This window comes from Enoplosus armatus, chromosome 7, assembly GCF_043641665.1.
Source record: "Enoplosus armatus isolate fEnoArm2 chromosome 7, fEnoArm2.hap1, whole genome shotgun sequence".
NCBI classification, from domain to species: domain Eukaryota; kingdom Metazoa; phylum Chordata; class Actinopteri; order Centrarchiformes; family Enoplosidae; genus Enoplosus; species Enoplosus armatus.
The window spans coordinates 23,145,109-23,160,769 of NC_092186.1; the positions used below are offsets into that span (position 1 = coordinate 23,145,109).

General features: G+C 43.8%; 1 protein-coding gene across 1 annotated transcript in view; it reads left to right on the top strand.

Annotated features, from left to right (window-relative positions):
- Positions 1 to 15,661, top strand: part of lrrc7 (leucine rich repeat containing 7) — a 63,276-nt gene that overhangs the window by 12,230 nt on the left and 35,385 nt on the right. The window contains exons 2-3 of the mRNA XM_070908969.1: positions 12,268 to 12,295; positions 13,246 to 13,448. Coding sequence (XP_070765070.1) covers positions 12,268 to 12,295; positions 13,246 to 13,448 — 231 coding nt within the window. The remainder of the gene's footprint in view (positions 1 to 12,267; positions 12,296 to 13,245; positions 13,449 to 15,661) is intronic.

The window sequence follows — 15,661 nt, forward strand, 5'->3', positions numbered from 1 at the left end:
TTGTGTTAAAGTTACACAAATGTTGCGTCTTGTTTGTTGTTGTTTTAATGAACATAATGATGGGGAATGAACCACATTTTAGTGTTCTTTCAAAATAAATTCAGCTATTTTATCGTTGGCATTTCTTCGTATCATCCACTGTACCAAAAACATACTAAACCGTGACCCCAAAACCAAGCTATGCCCGACACTGTGACTCTTACATCTGGCAAAGACACATTCCACAAGCGTCGTGCCAGAGAAATTTGCGCCAATCAGTCTGTAACTATAGCGATCCCATTAGTCACACAAACATGCCTCTATGGGCACTTAAACATCGTGAACACCGTAGAGCACAGATGCAGCTCAGTATAAATTCACTAGAAATTGTGGCCAGTGCACAAAATGCCCAAAACCTGGCACGTCAGAGCTACTCAGACTATTTTACCGCACACACTGCACACCTACACTCAGATACACTCAGTTTACATTCTGTCCACAGGATTATAAAATGTTGTACAGTGGGTGTTGAAATGATTTCCACTCCCAGTCCATTTTCCTCACCTGAGGGACTGGTTCAGTAGCGCTGCATAAAGCTTGTCAAAATGGTGCTCTTAGCAAGGGCTTTTTAATTAGTGTTTTATGGTAATTTTGGGCAATTGAGTCCCCGGTTACCATGGCAATGGCTCACTGTGCAATTTCCACGGACTGTTAAGGAAGGCTTTAGGGGTAAAACTTACTAAAGGGTGTTTATGCAAATGGAGGCTGTCATGCAGTGTTAGAAAAACATTCGAAGCGCTGCAAAACTTGCAAGAGAGACTGCGTTGTAGAAGGGAGGTCACGGGTACGATTCCGGCAACACACAGCGTGCGCCGGTGATGAATCGACCTTGGGCAAGACGGTAAACCCGACCTGCGTGTCTGAGGATAAGAGCATGAGCTGAAAGCTGATAGATATCAATGCGTAGACGGAAAGCCACAGTGTGTTATCTATTTTCATTTGGAGCGAGGCAGAGAGGAGGGGAGGAAGAAGAAGGGAGGGGAGGATGGAGGGGTGACAGAGGCAGCAGCGGGTGATAGATGGAGGGAACGCATGAATAGAGATCCAGACAGTCATGCACAGCTATCAGCTGGCAGTAAAAAAAGAGAGATTGACTCCCGGCCAGAGCGAGCAAGGGAGAGAGAGAGAGGGAGAGAGAGAGAGAGCGAGAGAGAGAGGGATGACAGAAAGATAGAGAGGTTGTTCCAGATAGCAGCAGGTCTCACAGTGTGTACAGAGAGAGTTTTTCAGGTGAAGGTGAACCGTTCTCTCGCAATCAGGACGTGTGCTCTGTATTCATCACGTTGCAAAGGAAGAAAACTGGATGCAAAGTCACATATGGGGACTTAATAACCAATCGGGGACAAACCTCGCAGACTTCAGACTTGGTTTCAGGAGAAGTGACTAGGTTAAAGTTAGGCTAAGGGCCCATAAACACTTATCACCCAACTCACAGTTTGGGGTTTTTTACGACCCGCAACTGCTTTGGTTCAGTCTCACCACTCTTAGCGGCGTCATTTCCCGACGCAGCAGGCAGCTGTCTCCAGCAAATAAGCACTAAAAAGCGACTGCGCGCTACCTGCCCAGCATCGAACAGCTAGCTGGTGAACGCAGTGGAGCATTTCGCAGCTGGACAGCCAAATATCTCCCTCAGGAGGCCAAAGCAGCGCATATTGGATTTAAATTGAAATGAATGCTAATGTTGTTTTGTGTCTGCTAGATGGCTAGATGGGTAAATCTGCTAACACATTTGCCATAACGATATTTTATGTGTGTGTGTGTGTGTATGTGGCAATGTTTTTACAGGTGTCTCCGCTGCCCTCGAGCGACCCAAAAGAAGTAGCAATGCCTGCTAGCGACCCCTTGTCCCAGAAAAGTGATGTCCCCCTTTCAGACTGTTTCATTTGAATACGTTTTAGAGGCCTGAGGAAGTAAAACTATCGAGTATTTCACAAATCAAAAGGAAAGATTAGTCAAAAGACTGTGGAGCGATGTGGATCAAACCGTACTGTACATGAACTGGTACATCCTGTGTTGTACCTCGAGGACAGAGGGTTCATATTTAGTCTTCAAAATGTTAAATCAAATTAACCTAAAACTTTTAATAACAAGTCTCGCCCTGTTCTTAGTATGATCTATGAATAGTTCAAAGCTTCTAGGTCAACAGTTTGAAGATGTAAGACATGACGCTGTAATAGTAAGACGTGTGTGTGTGTGTGTGTGTGTGTGTGTGTGTGTGTGTCTCTGCTTCGGGCTCTGAGCATTGGACGAGCTGCTGGGACACCAGCATGGCAAGGTGACCTTAACGAAACAACGCCTAAATAAACACACACACATGCCCACACTTCAGCATAAGTGGGCTCTTACAGACTGACTGTCAGGTTGAAATCCTCTCTGTCCGTCCTCTCTGTTTGAGATTAGTCTAAGCACTTCATTGTAACTCCAGTTCCCCTTCACACGACGATAATGTATTCTCATCCAAGACAGTAAGACTGCAAAGTGAGTGCTTCACTTTGCAGCGACGATTTCATCGTTTTCACTAGGTTTGTCTTCCCCAGCGGGCGCCTGTATTGATCGATGCACACGCTGGAGAGGTTGAGCGCATCTGTGATATAATGAGATTTGGCGTCACACACAACCTGAAGCCTCTGCTGGAGGAGCTTATTCGGGTCCGGGTTCTGAGGGTTTGGGCCAGCCGAGGTGGTTTAGGATCAAGCGGAAACTCTATCATAAATGCTATATACAATAACCCTCCGTAGAGAGTGAAAGTGAGTATCATTATATGTTGGATTGTCCTAAGCGACTATTAAAGAAACTAAACTAAACAATAGGATTAGTCCACGAGCTGTTGCCCATCTTGCTGAGTTTCTTTTTGTTTTCTAACATGTGTGTTTATGTCCGTATACCTCCTCGAGGAGTCAAAGAAAAGTCTTAACACCTAGAGAAAGGCTTAAAGCGCTCCCTTGTGTGTTTTAGTATTTATATTCTCCACGAGCAACCATCCGAAACACCACTAAACTAGCCGGGGAGTTGGCAAGTCACGACATGCTGCACATGAATGCATTATAATTAACAATCTACTTAATCAGTAATATCAATAGTAATATTGTTTTGTGTGTGTTTTGAACATAACTTACTAAGATGTCAGGTCCTGTCGGGCCTAGATATGATATGTGAGATGAACGTGTCTGCGGCGCTTGATTAAGGAGTTCGGCCTATGAGAGAAGACAAACTTAACTTTTGCAAAATGGCACGCAAAGTTATCATTTACTCTCTCTTCCCCACACGCTGACGACTGAGACCAGAGGACACAATCTGTGGAGATTTCCTCGTTCGCAAACACGAGACGAGAAGTTTGTCTTTCCACTGAATCACCTCCTGAAATTTAGAAATGGATTTAGATCCGAGACGCATTCCCGTGGAGAGGAAACAAACAAAAAAAAAAAGTACCGTGCTCGATTTAAGATGGCTTCCCTTTCTGTGTCTTGGTAAGGGGGTGGGATGAAGGGAGGGAGGGAGAGAGAGAGAGAGAGAGAGAGAGAGAGAGAGAGAGAAGGGAAAAGACAGAAAGAGGAGATGTGCCGGGGCGTCTCAGGCAGAACTGGGCCACTGAGCACAACCCTGGAAGAACAGAGAGGAGAAAAAAAGAATAAAAGACTGGCCTGGAAACTGGGGACAGAGAGAGAGAGAGAGAGAGAGAGACAGAGATGACAGAAGGAGAGGAGAGCCTCAAATAAAGTCTTCTCTCTCTGAGCTTCGCGGAGGAACAGTTGGACGGACGAAGCCTTGAGATCAAAAAAACAAATAAGTCGGTCTGGAGATGTTTGTGAACAGCCAGTTGACTCTCTGTTGATATTGAGTAACGAAGTATTAAGTAACGAAGTGGCCTTTATTGGAGTGAAAACACCATTTCCTTTATGTAAAAGTACTCCATCATGCATGCAAGTACAGATTCAAAAGTTGAAGTATTTGTTTTAAAGACAAACGGATGCATTGATTTGTTTAAACATTGTTGGGGTTATACTGTTATAGCTGGTTTAGCCCCTGGTTTAGTCCAGTGGTTCCCAACATAGAGGTCGGGCACCTCCAAAGGGTCACGAGATGAATCAGAGGGGTCATGGGATGATTATTGTGGTGGGAAAGAGGAAAAATTACAGTTCTGAGTCACAAATTTGTATTCATTTGTTTTACTTTTCTCTTTGTTTTTTTTGTGAAATTGAACTGCTAGCAAGTCTTAGACATCGGAAACATTACAAGGGGCCACGCCGCTTTTTAATAAGTGGTCCTAATGTATAATCTTTTAATGTAAAATCTCAAATATAGCAGAGTAAAAAAAAACTACAATATTCCCCTCTGGCATCTAGTGAAGTATAAAGTAACTCAAGTACCTCAAAGTTGTAGTTAATTACAGTCCTTGAGTATATGTACTTAGTTACTTCCGGCCACTGGACACACTTGTGGTTGTGTGTGAGCACGTTTTTTTTTGTGCCCTCACCTTAAGTTTTACCTTCCGAGTGGTTTTAATAATCAGGCTGGAGTGTTTACAACCTGTCCACTTGTGTTTCTCGCCCTTGCGTGACACCTTTTCAGAGATGCTTCCCTGTTAAATTTTAAAACAGCAAATAGAAACGATGACCAAAGCTATTAAAATAAATTGCAACAAATTGGACATGTCCTTTAACTAATGGCATTTTTAAACTGGCTGAATGTGTATGTGTCTTCATCTTAAGTGTCCAGTGAGTAAGTTCATGAATTTCCTTTCAGTTTATCATCCATAATACTCAAATACTGTCTTTGTTTGGGATGCAACTGATGATTGTTTTCATTCGCAAACCTTTCTGGTAAATCAATACATTGATTAATTGTTTAGTCCAAAAGATACTTGCAACCTCTTATCATCTGTTGCATAAGTCTAACAGTTTTGAGCATTGCAAGCTTGGGGGGGTGTGGGGGGGGGGTGTTCCCCCTTATTTTATTTGAATTACTTTCAGTGTCCTGAAGAAGTGAAATTATCTAGTAATTTACAAGAATGAAGGCTAGAAAATAATAAGCAAAATGTAACTTTGTGTTGCAGAAATATGTTTTCCTTCTGCTTTCCTCCCTTGCCAATCATCTCCCGACCCCTCTGGTTGATCATGCGATGCCGTAATGGGGTCGGGAACCTCTGGCTTAGTCTACAAAATGTGGATTGAGTAATTGAGAAAAAATAAAGCCCATCAAAATGCGTCGAATACTGATGGCCTAGTGGTTAAAATGCACCCCATACAACCAACCCCTTTGTTGATTTAAACAATTAATCAGTTATCAAAACTGCTTTCAATTCGCTTTCTGCTGATCAGCTAATTGATTAAAACACCTCTTTATTGGCTGACATATGTAAACACCGTACTTTATGTGAGAAAATCACTGCAGTAACCCAGATATGTTCCCTCCTCACGACTCTCTCTGTCACGCTGCCTTCCTCTGTCTGCCTGCTTGTTTGTCTGTCTTTATTGCGTACTATTTATACAAATATATATATATTTATCCCACTGTTTGTCTGTCTAACTTTCATTTGTCTGTATTTTGTCGCCGAATGCAGTCAGGTCCGAAACTTTTTCCTGTGCAAGTGGGCACATCTTTTGCAGGTCATCCTGTGGCTGGAGTCTTAGTTTAGGTAACGCTTGTTCGACCCATTTGGTGCATTCGTGTGTTTGTTCATTCATGCATCTGAGCAGAACTCATGCCCACATTTTGGGTGCAGGTGAGTTGTCAGCTGTTCGGCGTTTTGTTGCGTCGGCCGATTGTTATTTTTAGTGTCGGCGATGTAAGGGGTCGTTGAGTTTTACAGACGTGCCACCTGGAGCCACTGCGGCAGGCGGACCGGACTGACTGAGTGAGGAAACGTACCAGAGCATGATTCAACAAGGCTGTGATTGCTGGAGACCAGATATCTAATCAGGCCTCAAACACAGTTGAGTCACAAGAGATCAGGAAAAGGTCTTTCAGGTTGACATTTTTTGTTGTTATTTAGTGATCAGTTCTTCCAAAGTGATGCTCGTATGATGCTGATGTCTACGTTGGCATTGTCCACCGGGACACCTTCCAATTTGCTTTGTCGTTTGATTTTTTTTTTTTTTCTGCAAATCACTACAGGGCTTACAGGCAAATGTCCTCCACCCGATCTCTTTTTTCACATCACTGTGTTTTGAGACGCATTTTACTTCCGTCCCATTTGCTTAACAGGGACTAACTGTGCTTCATGTCATGCTGCATTCAGTGAGTAAATACATAGGATCATGAAAATTGCTGTTGCCTCGTAGCAAAGAGGGTCTTCAGTTCAAGTCCACCTGCTGCATGCTCTCCACGTGTCTGTGAGGGTATCCCGCCATAGTCCAAAGTAGGGCTGCAACGAAATGTTGAGTCTGAGGTGACTTCTCCAAGTGTGTTGTTTTGTCCAACCAACAGTCCAAAGACCAAAGATATTCAGTTTACAGCCGTAGATCAGTTAGGAAACCAGCAAATGATAATAAAAGGTTTTTCTTTTGAATTTGATTCAAAATAATATTATAAAGAGCACGGCCGAGACCTGCTCTATACTGGCGACATGTCCGGGCCATACCTCATCTCCAATGTGAGCTGTGGCTGCCCCCCCCCCCAGCCCCTGTGACCATGACCACGAGTCGTGGGTATAAGTGATGGAGGGATTATTGGCCAGGTGCTGCTACATATTTATTAAACACCCAGAACGTCGATGTCGATCATCAATATCCACCCTTCCCTCTGAGATATACCTGTACCTCAAACCTCAATAACATTATGATTTTCTGATTATTTCAAATGACTCCTGGCAACGCTTTGATGAAGCTGTTGGATTAGCAAGAGCCCGGCTTTTCAAACGGGAAGTTTAGAGATGATTAAGGTCTTGGCTCAGACCAAAAGACAAATACATCGAACTGTGTGTTTGCATGCATGTGCCGGTGCAGGTAACTGCTGCAAGTGGTTATTTAATGAATGTAAAAAAGACAGAACAAGCTGTTCCTGGCCGCTAGTTTGCTAACCGCCTCCTCTCTCTCTCTCTCACACACACACACACACACACACACACACACTGCTGAGGGATGCTTGACAATGTGAAGCGTTGGGATGCGAAACAGGATCTTCCGTTTTCTCTCGCTGTCATTGTGCTCTTAGACTAAATGAGTGTGTGTGTGTATGTGTCTGGCTGTCATTTATATGCGTGTGGGCTTTTTGTGTGTGTGTGTGTGTGTGTGTGTGTGTGTGTGCTACTGTGAAATTGTGAGAGAGTGCAGAAGCTTGGGGTGAGTTCTGCAGACCTTTTGCACACCTTTACTGAAAAAACTGAAATAGAAATAGAGAGCCAGAGCCAGAGAGACACGGAGGAGCTGCTCTAAAGCTCCTATTCAGGTGCTCTAAAGGTGTCTGATACATTTGAGTCTATGTAAAGCGTCGCCAAATGTGGAGCGATCGCCCACTGAGTGCAGCATGTTCTGTTTTATGACAGAGAGAGAGAGAGGGAGAGCGAGAGAGAATGAGTAAAAATACACCCAGCTCCTGGGAGACAGTCTCTATGGCAGCCGTTACTATGGTGACGGCAAGGCTGCACGTGAAGTGATGGCTGTCATGGGACCCTGGGGAATTCACCCTCTCGAGCTGCCGGAGGAGGCACGCACGCACGCGCACACACGCACACACACACGCACACACACACACACACACACACACACACACACATACACACACACACACACACACACACACACACAAACTTCAATGAAGAGCAGAGTGAAGAAATAAGACAAGAGACCACTAGAGGTGAAATTCAGGAAGAGCAAAGACACCAGGAGGACTCCTCACTAGCAGTGGTGCAAAGTGAATTTACTTAAGCACAGTTTTTCCATTTTGTGATACCTACATACTTTTACTCGACTACATTTTAGGGGGTTATTGTTATTTTCACTCCACTACATTTATATAGTGACTTGTTACTTTTTGCAGGTTACCTTTTGATACAAAACATGAAGTCATCTGCCAAAACTAGATGCATTGTATCGTGGAACCTGTCATTTTAGCCTGGAATTGAATCCTTAAAGTATTATTAGTGGGGGGAAAAAAAAGAAGAAAAAAAATCTATCTATCCCATGTGATAATGTTGCGACCTGTGTGTTCAAGTCTAATCGACCTGTTCAAATTAATTTCTGCAATAAATGTTCAGAATTCCAGCGTCTCAACACGGCTCCTTCTTTCTTGTTTGAAGGTACAGACACTCGAAAAAAATGCTCCAAAAAAAACGAGCGTCTGCACCTTCCAACTAGAAAGAGGAAGCTGGGTCGTGAAATGTCCTCATGATATTACAGTAAAAGAAAACACAAAAGCACACAAAGCAAATACAGCTAAAATACTGTCCACACATAAATGCACCAGTTATAATTCTCTTATGATGTACTGTACGTCACTATGACAGGACCATTTAACATAACGAGTACTTTTGCTTTTGTTACTTGAAGTATATTTTGCCGAAAATACTTCTATTCTGTTACTTAAGGAAGATTTTGAGTGCAGGACATTTACTTCCACTAAAACACACAATCTGAATCTGAATACTTCCACCACTGCTTGCTGGTGTGTAAATGTGTATGGGTGGCTGTGTGTGTGTGTGTGTGTGTGTGTAGCATGTGTGTGTTTGTTCTTGCAGAATTTCTCACTACTCCCGTTTTAGTTGATTTTATGTAATTGTCATTGTACTGATGTGTGTGCGTGTGTGTGTGTGTGTGTGTGTGTGTGTGTGTGTGCTGCTAGCTTGCACATGCACATGTAGCGTTGCCTCTGCAGAGTCAGTCTGCTCTGTCATGCTGTTTCCATAGCAGCAGCGAGAGCCAACACAGCCAACCACGCTCACTTCCTAGTTTCACCCGATTGGTGCCGGCTCACTCTGACTCTCTTCCTGCATTTTTTTTTTTTTGTGGCTCTCTGGGAGTCTGAGCAGGACTGGACACTCTACAGTGTCCCCCTTACATTCATTCATCCAGACGGGGTGGAAAGATTCTGGGAAGCTAGGTCCATAATCTTCCACAAAACGTGATATACACGAATGAACATGAGCTGAATGTGGATATTGTGTTCAATTCTTGTAGGATCTTTAAAAATCTGACAGTTTTTCTCACACTTATTCTTTGAAATGGACTCCACAGATTGGAGGAAACCTCTATCCTCCCTGTCCTCTGCATCTTCTTTGTCCATATTCTGGGTTCCCCCTGGTGTAAACTCATCCTCTGGAGGTGTCTGTGTCATGAAGGTGACTGCCCACCGTCAACGCTCATCGCTGCCCACGTAAACAATCTCCCATTTGCTCCTAATATTTGTCATTGTCCCTGCATTGTCCCTTCCTAATCCTAATGGGTAACATCAGCTCTCCTCTCTTTTTCTCCGCTCTCATGACAAAAAAAAAAAAAAAAAAGGGCTGTTATTTTTAGTCCTCTCTGTCTTTGCATATTTAAGCTGTTACATCAATAGACTGTGAGTGCATAATCAAGCCGCTGCAGTATTAGTAGCTAGTAAAAACAGATTGTTTAGCAGACTGTGATGTGTTGATATTTATTCTATCGATTTTGCCAAATCAATGACCACAATACTTTCCAGAGCTTTTATACTGGGTGGTTTTGGATGTCTGTAATTGTTCAAAGTTACTTCACCACATGTCATTGGGGGAAACAAATGTTTTAGCTTGTGCGTGACGAATCATCACGTCTGTGGGCAGAACTGAGTAGACTTTATGACTGGGATTACCCAAGGAAAGAGATCAAGCCAAGCCTCCACAAAATGAGATAAAAACGAAAATGCAATTGCTGTAAGAAAGAAAATGAAATAATAATAAAAAAAAAAAAGCTTTAATCTGTTGCAGCGTAGTTCAGAGGACCTAATCTATCAAAAGGTCATATCAGCTCTGGTCGGTGTTGCTGGTTTGGAACATTATACTGGGCCATCTGGCTCTTGGCTGGGACGTCAAGCGGTTGATTAGAGGATGCAGCAAGTATTAAACCGATTTCACACCTTTCGTGGCCATGCAGCTCTCAGCCAAGCTAGCGCTCAGAGTGCCCGATCACTCATCATGCTACTTCTGCCGCATGACCAGGAGGGAGCGAGTCACCTGACGCGTGTCCTCTGCTGGTCGGACGGCAACGCTGCAACCAAACATCTAAGAGGGGACAAGGGGGAATCCATAAGAGTGTGACGTCTATCCGAAGCCCAAAGCATGTCGGCCCACCACATGGAATATATTTTATATATAGTTACGTCTTGTGTCACGGTGTATAGTTTTCCGGTGCTTTGTTCAAACGTCTCTCTTACAGACCGCACAGAGCGGCAGCATGTCTTGACCTGTACATTTGTATTCTGTTCTAGGCCTGGAAAATGTTAACACAACGTTAACTGTTGATGGTGAGGCTGTTGCAGCTTATATTATATTATTATATATTAGATTACATACTATAGTGTATTCTGGTGTTTCAAGAATGTGTTTCAGCTGGGGATGGGTGGTATTTATAGTTTTTTATCTCTACATATGATCGTGGAGCTATCATTGTTCACAGGTCTAATGTCCAAGTTTGAGAACACACACACACTGTAAGGAGCAGACCAGTCTTTCCATACAAATGCATCAGAATGCATTAAGTGAGTCACTACACAGTATTTCAATAGGTGGGTAACAGCTATCTTGGGTTGTTTTCCTGTTCCTTTATACTGCAACAATTAATCCATCAGTTATCCATGTGAGTATGTAAAAGTAAAATGATATCTAACTATAAATACAAGACATCCAAAATAAATAAAGTTAGACTATAACTTTGTATGTTATATGTGATAAATAACGTTGAACCCATCGTTTGAAAATATTTTTTACAAAATGCACTATTTACTCTCAAACAGAGAAATGCTCTGAATGTAAATCGGACCAAAATCTTGTCTGTAAAAGGTGTTCACGGTGTCAACAGAGCTGAGGTCCAAAGGCAGAGAGTTCTATAGTTTAGGAGCCACAACAGTCCCCTTTAGTTTTAAGGCTGAGGACCAACAAACCCTGATCAGAGGACCTTAGAGGGCTGCTGGTGATACACAGTAGGTCTCCAATGAAGACAAACACTGTACATGCTTCCTAGAATTGTTTTTATTAACCCCCCCATTCCCCAGTGCTAAACAAACCCCGGGTTACCTGGGTCAGATGAGAACCAGCGGTCCGAGGTGTGAGCCCCACGAAAAGCACTGGCTGCTGGGTTTACACGCACTCTTGACAAACAGTAAATCCCGGCTCGCCTCATTACGCCCGCTTTGAGCATGGCTGTGGATAAGGATGTATTGATTTTAATGGTCCAGCCCTTTTAGATAAACAGTCCTGGAGGATCCGCGGTCTTTGTTATCAGATTTCACTGGCCTTGCAACAAACCAGAGCAGATAACGTAGTGTCCTCACAGAGCTCGACATCGCTCCGTCTATCTTCTGGATTCATCTGGTCGCGCTGAGGAGCCGGACATGTGTGTGTGTTTATAGACAGATAAAGCCGCAGGTCTTATCTCTGAGCCTCCTGGTCTCCCCCTCTCTCTGCTCTCTGCACCACCTCCTCATTTTCTCCTCCTCGTCCCCCTTTTGATCCCTCTCTCCTGTAGGTGCTAACTCCTCGTCACCTCCTGTTGTTCTCTCACCACATTCCTCCCCTCCTCTCCTCATCACAGCTGGTTTTAGCTCATCCCGATCAAACGGGAAACGAAGGCGGCAGTCAGATAACTGAAAACTCACTCTTTGTTCTACTGGAAAGGGCCGGCATTAAAGCGCCTTTGTTTGTCAGTCGATTGAGGGTAGCAAGCGTTTGGGTTTGAAATGATAAAGCTGAATGATAAATCCTCACTCAAGGATTTTAATACCCGTGGTTAGCCTACTCACGCCATTCAGCCGCTCGCATTTTTAAATGGAGTCGTGTGATGGAGTGATGGAGGGATGTTGTCGCAGCATTACAAAGGATTCAGTCTAATTATATGGCTCTGGCTTGTTGTTTGAAGAGAGTGACTGTGTGTGACTGTGTGTGTGTGACGGAGAGAGTTGAGCCTCGGCCTGCTGTGAGCTGGGTAACTGCTGGTTGGAGAGGAGCGGCTGTGTTACCCACCTGCCCCGGGTTTTACACCTGCCTGGCGGCACAAGAGCTCGGACTAATGTCGGCCCTACATCACCCTGCCTTAAAGCACAGGCTCACATTTTTTTCAGGTCTATCACTCACATGCACATTTACGATGTTTTTGCTCGCTGCAATTGTTTCGCACTGGCCCCGAAGAGATCCCTTCCTGATGCGTTTCAAATGTAAGAGACCCACGTCCCTCATTCTGTGACAAAAGGCATTTTATCTGAAGTTAATATGATGCTTCAGCAGTCGGAGCTTTTTGAAATGGAGGAGCCGTTGACATTTCCACATTTTGTTTCCCCTCCGTTTTATTTTGCGGAGCTGCAGTGGAGGGATAGCAACTATAAAAAGTCTGTACCTTTGGAAAAATTCCCACTTGATTTTACAAACTCAGACTCCTGAAGCTTCATATTAACTTCAGCACATGTGAACGTTGTATTTCCACATACCTGAAAATGCACGAGCCACTTTGAACTGGATCCCAGCTGATTATCCCTGCTCAAAGTGGGCGAGAGGCCATTGGAGTGCACCTTGGACAGGTTGCCAGTCTATCACAGGGCTGTTTGCCAGCTCGTAGATGTTATGGCTCTACTGATGAGCTGATCCAAGTGTCAATTTAACACTGGCGGGTGCAGAGTCACATCAGCGCTGTCATTTTTACACCCTTGGACTTTTGCAGTAGGTGTTCTGTTTGTTTGTGTTTTTTGAAAACGTGTTCCTTTGTGCATTTATTTATTGCGTTACTCATCAAAAGCAGCGGAATCTGTCACCATCAACGAATGCAGCTCACATGGCTGTTATCAAAAAGTTATTTTAGAACATTTGAGAGAAAATCCCACACATGAATTTTAATGCCAGCCGCATAGTTAATCTCTGAAGCAGCAACACACTTGTACTTGTACTTTGACATTTCCGACCCTTTTGTTGTCTTTTTGTGATTCAGCCTGACCGTGTGCTGTAAAAGTAGTCTACACTGAAAAAGATCTGATATGATGAGCCTCTTGATGATCTCTCTGAATTTAATCTGACATCATCTCTCCCCTCTCCTCTTCCTGCCTCTATAGTGCAGTGTCTGGAAATGACCACTAAGCGGAAGCTGATTGGCCGGCTGGTGCCGTGCCGTTGTTTCCGTGGCGAAGAGGAAGTGATCTCGGTGTTGGACTACTCCCACTGCAGCCTGCAGCAGGTCCCCAAGGAAATCTTCAGCTTCGAGAGAACTCTGGAGGAGCTCTACCTAGATGCCAACCAGATTGAGGAACTACCCAAGGTACCCCTGAACCACAAGTAGCTGCTGACTTTAACCTCTAACCCCCAAAGCCCAACTTCCTCTGCATAACTAATAACCACTCCTTGACTACCTGAACCTGGACCAGGGCCGGTCAGCCGACCTAACATGTGTTTTTATGACCCCGATCCCTTTAATTAAAACTGTACATACTCCTTATGTAATAAAAATATGTTTTACTTTTTGACCTATTGGTGGAAAACACAGCAAATTTGCTTTACATCAAGCTAACTGTCAATGTGACATATATTTTATTGTTTCATGCCATTTGACAAAAGTGGAACACATAGCCCCCTCGTCTAGAACCTTACATCAACCCCACTGATCACTTGGCTGTAGCTGTGACTTCCCTCAGAAGTTGACACATTTAGATATGTTAATGTTGTGTTAGCCCATTCATTTATCCCACTAGTGGACCTGTAAGGCACCAGAAATCAAGTGTTTGATGGTTGAAAAATACCACCAGCGGGGCAAGTCAAAGGTTTGCTGGTACCTAAACCAAAAGGCTTTAACCTCAGTACAGCTGCCAATTTAGGACATTTTAGACGCAGCTTTTTCATCATTGCCTCAGGTAATACTCAATGCTAATGTTAGTGTTTACAAGCTGTCGTCAGCACGCTGAAGTCATGAGGATTCTTCCTCTGTGGATCATGTCTGTACAAAGTTCGCTCAGTCCAATCAACAACTGTTGAGGCGTTTCACTCTGGACTGCTGTGAAGTTTTCTAAGTCGAAGGGTCTAAAGATAGACGCTGCACATTTGTGATCCTGCGCTGTGATTTCCTCGACTTGACCAACTGGCTTGTCGACATTGTCGTTCCTACAGAAAAGAGACCAGCAGCGTCGGCCTTCTGCCATGCTTACCGGCCACAAACATCATCACAGTGACAGGGAACATGGGGTGAAAGAGACGGTCAATTCCTGGCCACGTCACGGCCACATGGTGGCCTCCGAGACTCTCAGAAAACCCCCACGCGGCCAGTGATGAGACAAAAATGCCCTTCCAATCTTTCAAGGAGAATTACAGGTGCTGTTTATAGGAGGGCCGTCTCATTTTATTGATATCCTGTCCCGGTTTAGACGACGGAAATGTTGAATTGGATTTCTAAAAATAACCTGCATGAATGGAGACAGTCTAATACGGCTGTGTAAGTAGCAGGTCAAACCTGCGTTCAACTGACAAAAAAAATAAAATAAATAAATAAAAATCTGCTCAGCCTTGACAGTGTGTATTCGTGTGTGTGTGTGCCAAGACTGTATAAGAGCTATTGAGGCTGCCAGAGTGATTGGCCTTTATGTAAGTGAGTTGGAGAGCTCCTTAAGTGTGTGTGAGTAAGTGATTGTGTCTTTAAGTGTAGTGGTCTGGCCCGACCTATGGGCACAGAGGATGTTAGGCTCTTTGGCCCTGTGCTGCTACAGAGTAAACGTGGCTGACATCTCAACAGGTCAAAAAAAAAAACAAAAAAAAAAAACAGGCGATCCAAAACTATTTTGTCCACAAAATACACTAGCAGCGTTTTATTTGGTGCAGTTTAAGATTGAATTCGTTAAACGTCTGAATGGGTTCCCTCCCATTGTGCAAGTTGGGTGACTTGGAAACTCCCAAGTGTCTGTAGGAATGAGTGCGAGTGATGCGCATGCTTGTTTAAATGATGAGAGAATTACACAGCGCACATCATAGGATAAAAAAAACGTTTTGTGTGAAGCATGGTGGACAACCCACAGCGGAGACGTTGAAAATGTTTCGCCCCTTCGTCCGCATGGCTTCGGACGCCCCGACCGCCTGTAATGACGTGGGTGTAATTGAGGTCACCCGTTCAGGAGGCGCCAGAACGGAGGCAAATTGTGTGTCCCTCAGGTGACGCTCCACCTGTGCTGCCAAGAGTGTGTCAGAACAGTCATTCATGTTTACTGTCTCACTCTAAAGAAAAAAAAAACTAAAGCCAGCACTATCTCATTAACTATCTTACATAACGTTAATAACAACTTACATAATGTGAATATGTTTTACTGTTTTATTACATGATACACGATATCTATTATATCTCATATTGGTGCAGACAAACACAAAAGTATCATCACCTGATCATATATTAGTCTGGTGTTCACTGTTTACATAGATTTGGCTGACTTTGCTGCTACTAAACACACCACTGTCACTTTTGCCATGTGATTTTGTCCTTAATTGCTCCTGTAT